The sequence below is a fragment of the Bos taurus genome, chromosome 5, assembly GCF_002263795.3.
Source record: "Bos taurus isolate L1 Dominette 01449 registration number 42190680 breed Hereford chromosome 5, ARS-UCD2.0, whole genome shotgun sequence".
Lineage (NCBI taxonomy): Eukaryota > Metazoa > Chordata > Mammalia > Artiodactyla > Bovidae > Bos > Bos taurus.
In genome coordinates, this window is record NC_037332.1 from 9,308,775 (window position 1) to 9,328,146 (window position 19,372).

Below are 19,372 nucleotides of genomic sequence, written 5' to 3' on the forward strand. Positions count from 1 at the left end.
AGAAACGTCTCTTATCTACTTACAGATGTATAGTTAGCTTGGGGTTGAATTTAGGACAGTTCTAGTTTGGAGAATGATCTACTACTTTACATTTCAATGGAATATTATCTTTATATGTATTCCCAAGTCTATCTCTGCAATTAAGAAAAAGCACAGGTTTAATTTAGAAGCCACGAAATACTTAGGTAAATGAAGTCTTATGCTTACAAAGCTACTATCTTGAAACTCACTTTCATCATTATTCTTTACACACTTATCATAAAAAAACTAGTTCTCAGATTCTGCACACAGATAGCTTTATGTAAAATATATAAACATTTGTTCAAATTGATACACAGATTGCATAAATATGGCAATTAAGCTTAAATTTACAGATGTGCATGTACAACGTTGTGCAAGTTATCACAATATTACAATTTCAAAAATTATACCAATGGAATCCAAGTAAAGCAGTTAGTGAAGATACCCATGCAGAATTTAAATATCAGAACAAAGTTTTAAACGTCTTCAGTAAAAGTTCACACATTTAAAATAGTTTTATTCATTTTATTTGTATATGTCAAAATACATTTTTATTTCCAAAATAGTGGGTTTTGCAACTAGTTTCATGCAGAAACAAGGTCTGCTCAATACTACCAATAAAATCAATATAGCACAGTAGCTGTTCAGTTTTAGATACAAAGAATAAATAACCTAAATACAAAACACTAAAACATTAGAAACACGTATTTAATCATTCTTCACAGGCATCCAAACTTCACAAATATAATCCTTAGCATGCCTAACTGTTGTGCAACCAGAATATGTTGCAGTCACTCAAACTGATCAATTATCTGTATGTTTTACGTCCACGTAAGACCATGGAAATTCTCTATATTCAGACCCACCATTCATACAGTTCAAATGTAACCAAAAATAAAGTTCCCACAACTATCCTTGTACCTTTAAAAATCAAGAATCCTGAGCTTGGTAGTAAGAGCATAACCTTATATCTTCATAAAACCAATCAAGAGAGGACTTAAAATCCTGCTTACCAAAACACCCTTTCCCAACCCCAACGTAATCTAAAATAGGCAGTAGAACACAATGACCTTTTAAAATGAAGGGGTACAAATTCACATTGAATAGTATACAATACAATCAATAATACAATTAGCTACTATAAGCTTTACAATGTACAATTTATTCAAATGGCTGAACTGTTCAGTGGTTAAGGAGACAGTTATGTGCCAGAAAGATATAGTACTTTTTGCATGGTTTAATGAAAATATAAAAGCTATTTGTCCAAATAAATGCCATCTTCACTATTTACTTGGTTTTGCTTTTCTTTTTCTTTTTTTTAAAAAAGGCCACTGAAATGTATAAAATGGTCTGAACATGATGGTGGTATCAAAGTCAATGCCTCTTCACATGGCAATAACAGTGCATTTAACACAAACTCACGGGTTAAGTCTGCAAATGATTTCATAGCATTACTTTGGCTAGCACAACAGTTTTAGACAGCACTCAGATAAATATAGGTATGTGAAATGTGAAGCAATTATCTTATGCAACTTTAATTATGGTTGAATACTATCAAATGAAAACTGCAAATAAAAGTAAAAGCATTTTACAGTAGAAAACTTTTGTAAAGATAGGGCTCCACATAATGTGTTAATTTAAGTCTTTATATCACTTTGTTAGTAAGTTTTGTTCTTAACACTATTATGGAGTAGCCTACTTTGCATTAACAGACATTTGAAATAATAGTCAAGCATGCCATGTGGTGGTCTAAAAATCAAACAATACACTTATTTATATATACAGCATCACTCAGTACCTGCTAAAATGAATGTGAAGATTACAGAACCTAACATCTTACACTACAATAATAAAAAACAAACAAAAACAAAAAAGTGACCAATGAAGGCAGAAAATAGGACTTAAAAGAATCTAATCTCAAATGACTTTAAAGCATTCATAAAAGGAATAAATGCATATTGCACAAACAGTGAAAGCAAATGTTCCACCAAGCAATTCAGTTCCAGGTGGGGACAACAACATTAGCCTAATATATGACAATGATTTCAGAGGAGCAAGTGTTCTTTTCTGTAAATGAGAAAGCTGTGAGACGACAGAAAGTCTGCCACATGAAGAGTTAGAAGGAAAAGATACAAACCCAAACTTAGATGTAAAGCAATAACAAAACAAAATAAAATAAAATTAAATATTGAAAAACTGCAAACTGTGGCATGGCACATCAAAAAATGCTGAATAACTGTCTTCTGTGAGAGCTGAGTTTTTGTTGACACAAAAGTATTTATGTACAACTAAGGCTTACTGGTTAAATATCTGAGGCATATCTGGCCTTGAACACTTTCCTTATATGCTGGAGCTGTAAACAAGTTTTCTCAGTCATAAAAAAAATTCTTCTCAGCAGCTGCATTAACATGAAACAATGGTCTTGATACAAGAGAAAAAAAAAAAAAAAAAAAACAGAAAATTAAACAAAACTCCTAGATAAGAGGGCATTTGGCAGGACATCCAAAAATGACAGTCTCCAAGGATTCTTCCCAGGCTTCCAGTGACGGTCAATTATGGTCCACTGGGTTACTAGTATGTGCAATTCCATTACTTGCTGCTTTTTTTTATTTGGAAAGTTTGCTTATAACTCTGATCAAGGCCCCATTTTCATCTTTTAGCCTCTGGTTGTCTGCTTTCAGGTCTGGTAACATCTGTGAGAGGAAAAATAGAAGAAAAAGTTTGAATTCAATGAGATTAAAGTGTTCCTCTTTAAATGTTATGTTTTACCACAAGACACATGAACAAGCTTTGTCAGTTATATATACTTTTAATGACTAAAACATATATCAGGAAGAAAGAGGCCCCTCCCCACAATTTGTGAAGCTAATTAGTTTAATAAATGATGAAATGAAAGGTTTATTCTCCCAAAGTTATCAACTGAAATGTACTAAATCACTTGACATCATGACCCACAAGCATACCATATTAGAGCAGCCAAGGAAAGGAAGACTGTTTTTATGTTAGGATAGGCTCTTAAAGGGAATTCCTTTAAGAGTTTCTGTTAGCCTAAATTAAGGCCTTTTGCTTTGTTTATGTCAGACCTCAAGCCACACTGTTACTCTGCAAGAAAACCCGACTATTTAGGGAAGTTTTGAGGGAGTCAGACTTGTTTTAAATTATTAAAATTCCTTAAATGATCTACCTTGTATTAAGTTTAAATGCCTGGTACATAATGTTTGATCCAAGATAGGTGCTCAATAAATGATAATAAAGCAATTACTACTCTCATTAGACAAAAATAATTTACAAGCCAAAGTAATAAGTCTGAATTTCTTAAAATATCTTAAAAATTTCTTAAAATTTCTTAAAAATTTCATAAAAAATACTACTAGTGTTTGGAGTAAATAGAAAAATATACCCTTACACCCTGAAAACGTATCAAAATTTTTTTTATAGACAAAGTGAAGGAGGGGGAGGAAATACTGTAAGTTAATTGAGTTTTCTACTAAGAATGATTTAAATGACATGTGCTCTGCCAGATTTGATAGGAAATGGAATAGCTTATATTTTGGACATTAAAACATACTTTCCAAGATAATTAGGTCTCTTTCCTCAGCTTTCAAAATGTACTAGGTTATAAATTTAGATAAATTTATAGTAAATTAATTAAATTAAAGTAAAACTACTTGCAAAACTATCTTATGCAAAATTTTCACGAGAAGCTTAATTTTATGTGGAACCAATCAATTCTTAACCTGTGCTCAGAATGTATGGATATATAATACAGTAATCTGAAGTTTATCTATTAGGATACCTCTAGAATACAGAATTGAGTAGTATTTAATTAAGATGGTTCTGACTGAAATGACATTATTTTGAAAAGCAGATAATCATGTTTAATCTTCAGCTTCTACATATATATTAATTATATATAAAATATATGTTACACTGTTTGTGTTCCATTTTCCAGTAAAGAATTAAAGTCATATTTTTAAGTGCTAAAAATCTGTAGAGCCAAAAATGTACACAAGCTTTGTAAAAGTACAGATAAAGTCTTTTATCTAAATGCTGAGATCATTCCCTTAGTTTACTGCAGTTTATCAGTGACAATACACAATTAGTGACACTTTCTAACATTCTGAGAAGCCATGCACAATTAAACAGTTATATGACAAGTTCCAGACACAATGGCATTAATTTGTAAAAGTGAGCTCAAGACACGCTTACTAATACAAAAACACCTGCCTGGCTCTACTAAGAAGAAATGATGAAACTATAAATTATAGATTCACAGACTGCAGTTGCCTACAGAACCCTGAGCGCTTGGCTACCACTCTTGTCAAGGCCCTATTCTCAGTCAGCAGTCGCTCATTTAACTCTCTCAGAGTTTGAATTTGCTTTATTTGGTGCAGATTCTGCAGGAATCAGAACATAAAGAAATAGAAAATAAAAAATAAGAAAGTGGAAGAGTACAATGAAAATATAAAGAATCATAGGCAACAAATGTAAGAAGAAAAAATTAAGAGTCTTAAGAGAATATTCCATGAAATTTATATAAGTAAACAGCGCAGTTCTAAAATTCCTTAGCAAACAAAACACACAAGCAAACAAAATCCAAAAACATTTTCTCCAAAGCTATTCAATAATGTTCCAATAAAAAAACAAATAATTCAATAGAAAAACATTTAAATCTTAAAATTCCAATTCTATGGGCATAATATCCTATGTATTAGTTCATTAATTTATGATTATTTTATACAAGCCAATGTAATAAGAGGTAATCAATTAATTATATTATGCTTTTCTTCCTGCAAAGAATGTACCCTCCAATATTCAAAACCAATCTGTTTTCACAGGTGATGCAGAATTCAATAAGCCATACCTCTGTCCACTACTCTAATGTCCTTCATTTTCAAAGAACATTTTTGCATGATCCCCGTTCACCATTTTCTCCCCAGGGAACAGAATATTTGAAATGTAAAGAATAAATGAGACATTCCAAATCTTAGTCAATATCATCTTATTTATTCTATACCTGAACATCAAAAGTGCCATAAAAACAGATTAACAAAAGAATTTGAGTTTGAAATACTTTTCTAGCTCACATAAAACCTGCCTTTAGGAAGAAATAGAAGCACACGACATAGATAACCCACAAAGTGCATGAGCAACTCTGGGAACGGGGCATGAACATGGCATCTATGCTAGCACTGGGAAAGCTGAGCTTACACCGCAGCACTGTTTACTTACTTTCAGCTCTTCTTCCATTTCAGATATTCTTCTTTCTAGAGCTCTTCGTTCCTAGATGAATTTAAGGTATTACTGTTACTGATATAATCATTACACTCTTACATTTTCTTCTAAATTGTGAAAGAGTGACACTTTAGAATAAACAATCAAATCAGGAGCAGTGTAGAAAAAGATGTGATGCCAGTGATGTGTAACGAGCTCTCCAAAATTTGAGAGAAATAAATATGAAGATCATTACTTTATTACTTCCTATAAGCTCTTTCTTTAAAGCTTTGACCTTCTGGTAAAATGCCACATAACATGTTCAAACTGTTTTTAGTTTACATAAAACTAGGGATAGAGTAAACTGATACTTAAGACTGAAGACTGCACAGAAAAGAACAGAACAAAAACTCACACAGAGATGCAATTACTCTACAGTGATAAGAAGCAGAAAAAGCAAGAAGCAAACGTGACTCAAGTATGTGTATTTTAAAATTTCAAAACGGTCTAAAAGATGGTTATCCCTCCACCCACAGTGTATACTAGTCATCATTTGTCCAGTCGACTTTAGAGCTTTGTATTTAGTTTTATACTCTGTGTAGCATTAATGCAGTGAATCTAATAAAGAAGCAACTGTAGCATTTATTTTAAACCACTTCGTTTCAAAGAGTGACAGGCAAAGGCAACATACAGTATATTACTGCAGTGTGCACTCTTATTCTCCCTCATATAATAAGCATTCTAGAGTGTTATGCAAGAAGCAAGCAGCAGTAATTAATGTGCTTAAAACTTTGGTTAGGTCATACCGCCGAGAAGATACTGACTCTTGCCGGTCACCTTTCAGATACAAACCATTTAAATTTAGTTTAATCACATTGACACTATTTCCAAGACATTCTTTCCCAGATTAATAATTAATGCTGATACTTAGTAAAGCAGTACATTTACTGTAAATGTTAACATTTTTAGGCTATGTGATTTTAAAAAACAGATGGAATCCTATTCATAGGCTTATAAGTATAGTGTTTTTCTATTATATTAGCATGTTTAAAAATTATTAGGTAGACAAAAATGTTATTTTTGATAAAAAGAACTTTCTCCTAGTTAACAGTACAGCCACAACCCATTCATAAAACTACCGCACTTCTCAAAATACCAGGACATGTAATATTTGGTCCTCATAACTTTGTGCAATATCAGCAATAGAATATTTCCTCCAGCTGATGGGGAACACCCTTCTCAGCCTTAATTTTATTATGTGTCTTCAAGATTTTAACTAATTAGTGGTAAAGCAAGAGAAGAACACTATATTGAATTGTCAAACTGCCAACTGTAAAGTTGCAGGCAATTTCTTATATCTGAGAAACTTGTTACCATTTAAAAATATGGTTAAGAGAAAAAAATACATATAAAGTACTTAACTCAGTGCCTGCCCGGTATGTAAGACAGTGCTAAATAAAAGTTAGCAGTTATTATTAGTACTATGACTACCAGCGTCTGTTAAACTGAGAGTAGACTGACTGCTCTGTAATTTATCTGCATTTGACAGGCAGAAAAAGAAGGTCAGGTGGGAATGTCAGAATATGAACATGGGTATATTATTTAAGTGCATAAGCCTAGATGAAAAATATCACTTATCTCTGCATGATAGGGAGATTTTACTTTCATCTTTTGCTAAAATTTTTGTAATAAACACATTTTCACAAAAAATTAAATATTCTTTAAAAATGTGACTATCTCAAAAACAAATAATATTTTAAGTATATGGTAAACTATGTCTTTCACCCCAACTATTAGTATGGATAAAGGAGACTCAAGGCATTTATTTACTATTTCTACAAATCTTGGATATAAAATTCCGTAAGTTATACTGTGATGTAATAACATTACATTTAATATAATAATTGATCCTAAAATTTAGCAATTACAAGTTAGATCAATAGGTTTTTAAAAAGCCTAGAACAATGATTTCTAAAACCTGATGAAATCATAATAAAACTAGTAGTTATTACACATTACAATTTAGCAAATGACCCAGATAACTTTTTGTCTATTATTCTGCATTTATATAACTTTTCTCATTTTTAGGGGGATTAAAAAGGTAAATTGGCTATTTTTGAAATGGAATGGAAGAAAATATACCAAGTACTCTTGACTCTCTTTGATCTAGAGATCACAGCTCCACAGTATGTAATTTCTTCTGTGGCTGAAACCTTGAAAATCTAGCCACTGCTCAGTAGTATTACAGGTACTCTTTAAGCATTTTTCCATTTACTTTTGATCATTTATATACATCTTCAACTGTTCAGACTAAACTTGTGGAGTTATTCCTATGCCCACTGCCAGATCCCTGAGCAATAATGGTAATAATAAAGGGAGAAAAATACAAGTGAATATATCATAGCCAGACAAGAAATTGTAGAAAGACATAAAATGGTAAAAGGATTTTCTTATACTAATTTTTTGGTTTAAAAGAGCCTACTTAAGTTAAATATTTAAACTCAAAATTAAATATTATTAACTTTAAAAAGAATTAAAAAATTTGGTCTCCATACCTTTAAAATGGAAGTATTTTATTTTTGCAAAGAATTAAACCAAATGTATATATGATTAATGTGTTTTAAGTATATCAACACAATCAGAGAGAGATAAATGGCATTTAAAAAATATCAGATTCATTACCACAATGGGTATGTTTCAGAATTAAGATGTGTTTTTTGGTCCATTGAAAGAATAACACAGTAAATTAAATTTTATTTAACAAGGTAATTTTACCCTTTAAGACTCTATAAAGAGGATAAGCTAACATTCTAACATAATAAAACATTCATAATCAAATTAATAAATATAAATTTAAACTAATTAAAACTACTGTCCATAAAAACAAAACTAAAGAAAACCTATTATTGCTTACACAAAAAATAAAGGGGGAAAATGATTATTTATTCATTAAGATCAACACTTACCCTTTTTTCCATTTCTAATAGTGACCTATCAGCGAATCTTTCTTGTCTCTGTAAGGAGGTAAGAAACAAAGAGATGTAAGTGCAATAATGACGGGGAAGGGGAGAGGATCATAGTAACTGTGTGTGTGTGTGCGTGCACGTGTGTGCGCGCGTGCGTCTGACTCCTTATGCCCCCATGGACTGTAGCCTGCCATGCTCCTCTGTTCTTGTAATGTTATTCAGGAGGAGTAATAATACAATGTGAGTAAAGAAAAAACAGAACTTGTACCGAAATTATAACAAAGATTTATTAGAGGAATGCTTAGACATCCTCTATGTATCATTTAGCCTCAAGTCTTCACAGTTAAGCCGGGAGCGAGGATAGATAACTAGTGGGCACAAAGCCAAAAACACCCCAGTCTTCCCTCCCATGCGCAAGCCCTCTCTCCGTCTACACACAGTGAAGAGAGGCTAACCCGCAGGCTCAGATTCCAGGACCCTGACTGAAATGTGGATTGGACCAGATCGTGTGCCTCTGTACCCATGCAGTCTGGCCTCTTCCCCTCTCTTGCTAGCTCGTTCTCTAATCATCCATGTTCCAAAATTGGTAAGAAGGATCACATCTCTTATAAGAAATCCCAGCTACATAGCTTTTCTTTTCCTGGCAAGCTCAGGTCTCATTTTTCTGTTTTCTGCTTCCTGTACTATACAGTCAACTACAGAGATCTCGAGATGAAAAGGACCTCTGGGCCTTTAAGCCACATGTTGCACTCAAAACCAGGGAGCTGTGCATGTGGGTATTGAGCACAGGGACAGTAAAAAAGCAAGTGCTTAGTTTTTATTTACAATGACATCTGTTCATACATTTCCCTTGGGATTCCTTTTCAATTTATTGAAAATGAATTCATCAAAAGGTTCATCCCCCAGAAGCCAATGTATTGAATAACCAATTTTAAAAATTTACCAAGAATGGTTTTTGCTAACTACTTAACAAGAATGCTCTTTTATGGTCATTAACCACAAAATATCCTTTAAAAAACTATATATATATACACACACACACAAACAGTTCATCGTGATTAAGCACAACTTCATTAATTTGGCAATTCAAAAACATTTCTTAATATAATTTTCTCTTCTGTCAATCCTTTCAACATTCATATTTTTGTACTATCAGGGTTTGTAAAGCAGTTACTCTTTGATCTTTCTTGCAAAATTTCTTTTTTATAGTTACAGTATATAAATTAAGATCTAATCATGGCCATCCCCCCTTCATGGATCACAGCCTTTGTGCTGAAGGGGCCTGTGTAATTCAGTGAAGCTATGAACCATGCTGTGCAGTGCCACTCAAGATGGACGGGTCATAGTGAAGAGTTCTGACAAAACATGGTCCACTGGAGAAGGGAATGGCAAACCACAGCGGTATTCTTGCCGTGAGAATCTAACAGTATGAAAAGACAAAAAAGATATGACACTGGAAGATAAGCCTCCATAGGTTGGAAGAGTAATTCCCAGGTGGCTCAGTGGTAAAGAATCCACTTGCCAGTGCAGGAGACGCTGGAGACATGGGTTTGATCCCTGGGTCGGGAAGATCTGGAGAAGGAAACGGCAACCCACTCTGATATTCTTGCCTGGAGAATCGCATGAACAGAGGAGCCTGGTGGGCTACAATCTGTGAGGTCGCAAAGAGTTGGACACGACTGAGCACTTACATATGCACACAGGTCGGAAGATGTCCAATATGCTACTAGGGAAGAGCAGAGGGCAATTACTAATAGTTTAATTGACTATGCGAAAGCCTTTGACTGTGTGGATCACAAGCAGCTGTGGAAAATTCATTTAAAAAAAAGGGAATACCAGACTATCTTATCTGTCTCGCAAGAAACCGGAGAAGCCAGTCAAGCAATAGTTAGAACCAGACATGGAACAATGGACTGGCTGTAAATTGGGAATTTAAATTGTCACTTTGCTTATTTAACTTATATGCAGAATATATCAAGCAAAATGCTGTGCTGGATGAGTAACAAGCTGGAATGGCAGAAAGTGAAGAGGAACTAAAGAGCCCCTTGATGAAGGTGAAAGAAAAGAGTGAAAAAACGGCTTAAAACTCAACGTTCAAAAAACTAAGACCATGGCATTTGGTCTCATCACTTCATGGCAAATAGATGAGGAAAGTTGGACAGTGACAGATTTTATTTTCTTGGGCTCCAACATCACTGAGGGTGGTGATTTCAGCCATGAAATCAGAAGACACTTGCTCCTTGGAAGGAAAGCTATGACAAATCTACACAGCGTATTAAAAAGCAGAGACATCACTTTGCCCACAAAGTCCATAAGTCAAAGCTACGGTTTTTATAGTACTCACGTATGGATGTGAGAGTTGGACCAGAAAGAAGGCTAAGTGCCAAAGAATCGATGCTTTTGAACTTGGTGTTGGAGAAGACTCCTCAGAGTCCCCTGGACAGCAATGAGATCAAACCAATCAATCATAAAGAAAACCAACCCTGAATAATCACTGGAAGGACTGATGTTGAAGCTGAAGCTCCAACACTTTGGGCACCTGACCCCAAGAGCCAACTCACTGGTGAAGATACATATACAAGAAAGACTGAAGGCAAAAGAGAAGAGGGCAGCACAGGATGAGATAGTTAGATAGCATCACTGACTCAATGGACATGAATCTGAGCAAACTCTGGGAGATAGTGAAGCCTGGCGTGCTGCAGTCCATGGGGTCTAAAGGTCATGACTTAACGACTGAACAACAACAACAATCGCGGCGATCCAATCTGTTGTTTTAGTTACTTTTATATATTTTAAATTTTAACTAAATAGACTTTTGGCTGCACCATGTAGCATGTGGTATGTTAGCTCTCTGACCAGGGATTGAACCTGTGTCCGCTGCAGTGGAAGAGCACAGTCCCAACCATTGCATTGCCAGGGAAGTCCTCATACAACTGATTTTTATGGGGGGAGGGACCAACACCGCCCAGCTTATGGGATCTTAAGTTCCTCAACCAGGGATCAAACGCAGGCCCTTGGTAATACAAGTGCAGAGTTCTAATTGCTGGACCTCCAGGGAATTCTTAGTCTGCTGTTTAAATGTTTTATGTTTTTTTTTGTGCTTACTCTTTCCGGAAAAAGAAAAGTTAGGTATTCCAGTTGCTTATTATTAAAAATCAAATTCAGAATTATAAATGAGACTGTTTCTGCCAATTCTGATATACTTAGGATGTCTTTAAATTTATATTTTAATTGCTAGAAAAACAAAACAAAGGCTAAATATGCCACTTAAGCAAGTGCAAATGAATAGTAAAATGCTAAAAAGATTGAAAAATGTTAAAAAGACATTAAACAACTGAAAGAAATAAAAAATTGTTGGAACAGTGTTAAATACATACAAATTAATAAAATGTTAAATGGAAAATTAGCATTTTATTATTATTTTTAATACAGGGACAGTTCAGCAATTTTATGATTCATGTGCTAATTTTTTAGGTTAAAAAAAAAAACTTTAATTTTTTGGGTAAATATTCCAGTTAAAGCTGTTAAAATCACATTTAGCAAACCTGGTGAATTGATATTTGACAAAATAAATATTCATCAATTGGTTTCTGGCAAATTAGCCTATTTTGCTCCCTTGGGGACTCTATAGGGAGTAGGGTGGCTGGACTAAGGCAGGATTCAATGATTCTACAGGCTTGGCAGAAAACTATGAAACAGGCCTAAACTTCAAGCTTACTTCTTTTCTTTTTTGGTCATGCTGTGCAGCTTATAGGATCTTAGTTTCCCGACCAGTGACTGAACCTGGGCCCATAGCTGTGAAAGTGCAGAGGCTCAACCACTGGACCACTAGGGAATTTCCAATTCTGTTTTTTCCTAGCTTGCTAAACATATCAGCCAATGATTGTTGAATTTTATAAAAAAAATTTTGTCCACAATCTACTATCTCAAGATTAATTCTTAGGAAGATGATTATTTTCCTTGGAAAAATTCCATGCAACTATCAAAACTACACTACTATATACATTCATAAATAGTTATCAAAGAAATGCTTAAAAAAATACACAGATTTACAGTACACTTAAATATTCAGGGTAAATAACTCAATAAAGTTGAACAAAAAGTTTAACATTCTGTCACTTTTTTTACATGTACCCCTAAATTTTTGAAATGACATTTACACAGTGTTTCCAACTAAGATATTAATTTTGAATATTTACTCGATATCTCATACTCTAATTCAGTGACTTATTTTTCTGACCACAGTCAATGGGAACAGAAATTGGTACTTGACCCAAAGGCAGCTTGCAACAGGTGTCCAGTGTTCTGTGAAATGGATACAAACAGAACCATGGGCACTAACAAGACTGCTTCATGTTGATGATAACTGGCTAATTCTATCAGTTCTCTCTCTTGTAGAGTTTGAATGAGAAACTTATATGAAGAATTAGATGACAACAGAGTAGGCAGAAAAGTAGAGAAACATACAGAGAAGGCAGTAAGCAGGGTCATCATAATGACAGAATACTACAGTAGGGAACAATGGTCATTTTTATTCAGAAAATATTATGACCAAATGTCTAGAACTAAAGCTAGTCTCAGGGAACTAGTTATGATATTTTGTGGCAGCTTGCTAAGCTATTAATGCAACCTAGAATGATGACATTCCAGTTTACCATGAGACTTAAGTGTAGGCCAGCAAGTTTAAACTTGTATGACATTCCAAGTTTTTATGACACCTCACTAGGAAGTGTGCTCTTGTTCTGCAGTACTTCTCTGTGTATCTTCATAGTAAACCTTTATTGCCTGAGTCTTTAGTCAAAGAAAGGAATGTCTCATTTATAGAGCTGAAGATGCCATTCTAGATGAGTGCTTTCAAACTAGATTCTAAAAGTTTACCATAGAAATGTGTTTATGCTAGAAATTCTTATGTTTAACATTAAACAAGTTTACTTCCTTAAAATTTACAGGACTCCTTAGAGCCTTTAACATATAAATCAGCCCTGCTAAATCTCCAAGGTACAGAATATACCGTATTTCTCAGTTACATAGGTCACAAAGCTCTTTTCTTTTTTTGAAGTGGAGCAGGAAAAAGAAGAGGAGGAAGAAGAGGAGACAGCACTTATTACTATCTCCCAGAACTAGTGTTTTATGAAAAAACAGCTTGGGAAACAATTCTTAGATCATACACGTCCTAGACAGTATATACGAGGCTAGGATGTGTATGATCTAAGGCCTAGTTCTGCTTGGTTATTCAAGTTTTCACTTCTAAAATTATCTCTGCCAGGCTGTTATCTTCTTTTCGAATTATTATTAAATCAGTTTTTTTTAACAATAAACATTCTTAATGAACAAAAATTATTATAAAATTTTTTTATGGCTTTAAGAAGACTCTCTGTAATTATTGTTGTTATTTGCTAAGTTGTGTCTGACTGTTTCTGTGATCCCATGGATTGTAGCCTGCCAGGGCTCCCCTGCCCACGGGATTTCCCAGGCAAGAATACCGGAGTGGGTTGCCATTTTCTTCTCCAGGGGATCCTCCTGACCCAGGGATTGAACCTGATTCTCCTGCACTGACAGGTGGATTCTTTACCACTGAGCCACCTGGGAAGCCCAAGATTCTGTATAGATGCCTTTATTGCTTTCCTACATTTGGTATGCTGGAAATAAGCATTTAAAATCCTTCATGTACTACAACATAGATATTAAAAGGCTTAAAAATACTTCGATTTTCCACCATAAGGCTATACTTCTATATTAGAAAAAAATAAAAGTTACCAGTAAGCTGTATTATCTTGATTCCTTATTAATAAATAAGCTATTATCAATAACCAAACTTACATCCAGAACACAAGAGAAAATTACAATGCAACTTTTAGATAGAATAAATGACAACCATTATCTTGAGAGTAACAAAGAAAAAAAATGTACAAACCTGGGTGGCTTTTTCCAATTGTAATTTAAGATCTGTCAGTTCCATATTTGTATCATGGAGCTGCGCTTTCAGCTTTTCATTTTCAGCTAGAATTTGTTCATAAAGCTATGCAAATTAGGGGAGAAGAACAAATTACTTTTCTGCTTTCTTACTATTTTAAGATTTCCCAATGATCACTTTGCAATATTAAAACAGGAAGATTGATGTAACATATGAGTTATTAAATAAATACATTAAATATATTATATTTAAATGTTTTGTGGTCTCAAGGCAGAAACTTTTGGTTATGCAGGCGTTTTTGTCCCACATAAATTCCTCAAAAACTAGTTCCAGTATTTAAAACTTATACCTAAACTGAAAACCATGACTTTTCAATTTCCATTAAAAAAACTCAGTTATCTGATAAAGAGGGACCACATACCTATGCAGTGACCACAGCTGAGGTTATAAAGAGCCACTGTTATCTTTATTTGGGGTCTGTGAGCTTTTCTGCCTATCATTCCCTCTTTAATTTCTGACACTGAGATGGAGCATCAGTGGCATTTATCATTATACCTGTATTATTTTTACTAAAGTTAAAAGGAAAGTGAATGATTTCTTGAATATTTTCTTAACACCTGAATCTACTACTTATTTTTCCCTCATCTCTAATATTACAACCACAGATGGCTACATTTATCTCTTACCTAGACATTTCCATTATTAGAATTGCTCTCTTGACCTCCTTCTAATCTACTTTATACAAAGCAGCAAGAGTTAAATTTTCAAAATAACAATCTCTACCAGCCACACGAAAAATTTAATTACTTCAATACATTATGTACCCTCCCACCATCATGCTGGTCTATGTGCTTGCAATTCCATCTGAAACATCTTTTCTCCCATTTTGCCAGTTGACTACTAATTGTCTTGCTGTTCTTGGCTGAAGTTTTACTTTTTTTGTTAAAAATTAATTTTTTTTCTAAAAATTGAAGGATAGTTTCTTTACAGAATTGTGTTAGTTTCTGCCAAATATCAACATGAATCAGCCACAGTTATAAATATGTCCCCTCCCTCCTGAATTTCCCTCCCACCTTCCTCCCCATCCCACCCCTCTAGGTTGTTACAGAGCCCCTTTTCAGTTCCCTGAGCCATACGGCAGATTCCCTTTGGCTGTCTATTTTACATATGGTAATGTAAGCTTCCACGTTTCTCTCTCCATGCGTCCCACCCTCTCCTTCTTCCCCCACCCCCCTCCACCGAGTCCAAAAGTGTGCTCTCTAGGTCTATGTCTCCAATGCTGCCTGCAAATAATTTCATCAGTACCATCCTTCTAGACCCCAAATGTATAAATGCTTAATATGAAATAACTGTTTTGTCTTTCTGACTTATTTCACTCTGTATAATCGGCTCTAGCTTCATCCACTTCATTAAAACCGACTAAAATGCATTCCCTTTTATGGCTGAGTAATATTCCATTATATGTATGTACCACAGGAAATCTACCCTTAGACCCTGTCACTTCTTTGCTATATACTTTTATAAAATTGTGTCTTTACTTCAGGATTATGGTTTCAAATTTAGAAATTATCCACTGATGTGTATGATTATATGATAAAGTTTGTCTGCCTACTCCATGGAAGGTACTCATAAGAGCAGGGACAGTATCTCCATCTCCACTGGCCACAAGTAGAACTTCACTACTGAGTACACTTCAGTGTTCAGTTCTTTACTGAATGAATGACTGAATCTTATTCCTAACATAAGCTGACCTCTATCTTCCTTCTGTTGACTTTACTTTCTTAATGGGCAATTAAGATAGCTGCCAAGTATCTCAGACATGTACAATTACTACAAACCTTCCTTTTCCTCCAACAAACTTCATTAGGTTTATTCAGTTTGTAATATGAAGAATCTTGATCTTAAGAATTCTAGATTGCTTTGTTTCCAGGACTTATTTCTTAATTAGTTTCATCCTTAATAGCACTTGTACTATTTTAAGTTTTCAGTTACCTAGGAAATACTATATCCTCCTGGGAAAAGCCATATTCTTTGTTTGGCTGCTTCCTGTTAACAAATAAAGAAAAGATAGTTCGCTGTCTCACAGGCACACACACGTACCCTACGCCCTCTACTCCAAATCTACTCACTGTCCCCTTTCAGCTCAACCACAGTACCACAGTACTGGCCTGAGAAACTTCAATGCACAGGTAGTCCTGGTTACTTCCCCCTTTCCTTTAAAAAGGCAAACAAATAGCTATTTATATTCTACTTACCATGAATTGCCAAAAACTGAAAAATTCAAGTCATTTAAGAAAGTGATTTAATTATGAGTTTCCAGGAGTAATATCCAAACACAAAAATCTCAACAAAGAGATTATTTTTAATTAAATATAACTGAATAACCCAAGTACCTTTTTAAAGTCAGTTGAATCATCCTTTTCTAGCCTGCTACTGTAAGGTTTTCTTTCTTCTGAGTAACTGTATGATCCAGAGCGACCCAGCAAGGAATCGTATCGATCACTAGCTGATGTAGAACTGATTTCATATCTTCAAAAGATGAGTTTGAGTCAAAATCTTTATTATAGGCTTTCACAACTTACATTAACATGCATCCTAGTATTTTAACTAGATATTCCAAAATAGTAGATAATATTCTCCTTTATCGGTTATCTAATCAACTTTCATGATATGTAATAAATAAAAGGGAAGTTATTTTATTCCCCTTCCATTGTTTGAGAAGAAGGTTCAAAAATCTCTATATCTCTTCCTTAGTTTGAGAAGGAGGTTCAAAAATCTCTATATCTGAAAGTCAAAACTGGTTTTACATCATGATAAATTATTTCAACAATTTTAAATCATATTTTTTTTCACATTTTAACATCTCTGAAATCAGAACAGGGCTTACAACTGATGTGTATTACAGTTTAATTGGTAGTACTTTTCCTTTAAGTGGCATATGAATGTATTTTAAAATTAGTAACATTGTAGATGATGAACTAACTAGAGTCTTTCCAGAGTAATAAACAGACAGTACTATACCATTTTATATAGGGGATTTGTGCATCTGTGGATTTTGAAATACACTGCATTGGGTGGGTGGGGTAAGTTCCTGGAACCAAATCCTCGGAGATAGTAAGAGATAACAGAAATAGGTTTGTCCTAAAGAAGAACATATCTCTTTTGAAGATGAGGATCTTCTTATCTGGTTCTGAATTTGTTTTTTTTCTGATAAATGCTAATGCCTCCACATTTCAATTCAAAAGAATCATCAGAATATAAAAATTTGTCCTTGGTTTTACAAGGCTTTGGTTAACAATTATTGGTAAGAGAAGAGGAATAGAAATTAGATTCAAGTGGTTGAGGTTCTCTGAAAATAATGAACAATTTGAGCTAGATGACACTTTTTAAAAGTGTCTTCACTGGCTTTTTCTTTCTTAATCTGAAGCAGGGATAAGGGAGAAGAGTCTAAGTACCTGATGAAATAAATTTCTGGTGGATTTCATTGGCTTCTAATGTGAATAATGAGATGGTCAATGTTGAAGTAACTTAGGAAGCTTAAGAAAACTATAACTGTTGGAAAGATTTGAGAAAAAAATCTTCCCTAGCAACTTACTATGACAATTGATGAAGAAAGTTATTAACACTTATCAGGTCATCTAAATATCTATAGATTTTTTATTACTAAAATAACTCTATCAACTTAAAAAATTTATCAATACCTAGCAACATATTTTTAGAAAGGATAAAATGAGAAAAAGATCAATAAAAAAACACAAGTAAAACGTACCTAGAAATGGAATCCGTCTAAAAAGAGAAAAACATAAGGGTAACTAAATTTTTATGCTTTCATTTAAGTAACTCACTGATTAATCAAGAAAATTTAACTTCAATATTATTTTCATATTAATACATATTTAATCTATGCACTTTAACATCAATGTGGTTGTTTTACAAAGAAATTCTAGAACAGAGTCACTGTAAATTTCTAATTGTCCAATACTATACAATTACATTTTCCAATTTAAAGTCATATTTTGTGAATTTCTACAAATGACACTATAATTAGGAGGGGAAAAAAAGAAAGACTAAGACACATACCCATTATTACAATTCACTTAGCAGGAGAAAGTAACATATTTACGTTACAAAATGCACGTTTATTATGTGACATCTCAAAGCAACTATCTTTCCCATTTTTCTGTTTTTGAGGTAGTAACAGGACAGACCAACAAATGAATACTAAAGTATTTGATGTACAACAGTATATACATATTTTGTTTACAATTCATTTTCTGGAAATCCAGCTATACATTCCTCCAAACTTTAGCAATGAGGGTATAGGAAACTATGATTAATTTTCTCAAGGAAGTGGTATGCTATACTGACACTCCAAAACTCTTCTTAATGTAAATGGTGAAACGATTACTAGGATAAAATAGTCTCATTGGAGTCAAAGACGTTTTTCGGGGATTAGCATCTTTAGCTCTTTCCATTGGAACACTGAATCTATAATTTCCTATAAAGTAACTATTCAGAAATGGCTTGTTTAATTTCTGAATTTTAGATATTTGAATTTTCCCATTATATTTACCTTTAAATGTGCTGTGAAATCACTGGCTTCCTTTGGAACTGTTTGAGCCTCATTCAGATTAAAAATGTCTTACTAAAGTATATTTAAGTTTCCTTTGCAAAACCAATTTTGTACTTGCTGCCCATGTTTTATGTAATGCTTTACTTTATTGATTTATTCTTTAATTTTATAGTAATTAACAATTTTGAAGTTAAATTTCAATTTTCACAATATAATTCAAATCCATAAGCTGCTGAAAGAATAGATTTTGAAAGTTCCTATCACAAGAAAATAATTATATCTATGTGTATATGTGTGGTAATGGATGTTTATTGTACTAAACATTTCACAATACACAAATATGGAATAATAACATGCGCAATTTTTATATATCAATTGTATCTCAAATAAAGAAAGCAGAAGCAAACAAAAAGATTATTTATTCAAATTCTGGAAAATATCCACATGTGAAATAAAATGTATACATATCAAACGAAAACATCACATCTCGCCTCAGTGTGAACTCTGGTTCACTGGTTTAACTTAATTTTAAGAATAAAAAAAAACTTCCAGTAGTCGCAGAAATCACTCAAATTCTATTTTTTTGTCTTTAAAAGTCATGGTGCTATTACTGATTATGTTACATATATATTTGTTTTTGGCCATGCTGTGTGGCATGCAGGATCTGAGTTCCCCAAGCAGGGA

General features: G+C 33.7%; 1 protein-coding gene across 6 annotated transcripts in view; it reads right to left on the minus strand.

Moving 5' to 3' along the window:
* Window positions 1–532: 532 nt before the first annotated feature.
* Window positions 533–19,372, minus strand: part of PPP1R12A (protein phosphatase 1 regulatory subunit 12A) — a 168,364-nt gene continuing 149,524 nt past the window's right edge. For 3 of the 6 annotated variants that reach the window (XM_024991984.2, XM_024991985.2, NM_001434810.1), the window contains 6 exons: window positions 17,885–17,901; window positions 16,509–16,644; window positions 14,116–14,220; window positions 8,202–8,249; window positions 5,254–5,304; window positions 533–2,714 (listed from right to left, as the gene is read on the minus strand). In XM_024991984.2, coding sequence (XP_024847752.1) covers window positions 2,628–2,714; window positions 5,254–5,304; window positions 8,202–8,249; window positions 14,116–14,220; window positions 16,509–16,644; window positions 17,885–17,901 — 444 coding nt within the window. In that variant the 3' untranslated portion in view covers window positions 533–2,627. The other 3 variants (XM_024991983.2, XR_009494419.1, XM_059886596.1) reach the window with 3 other exon arrangements.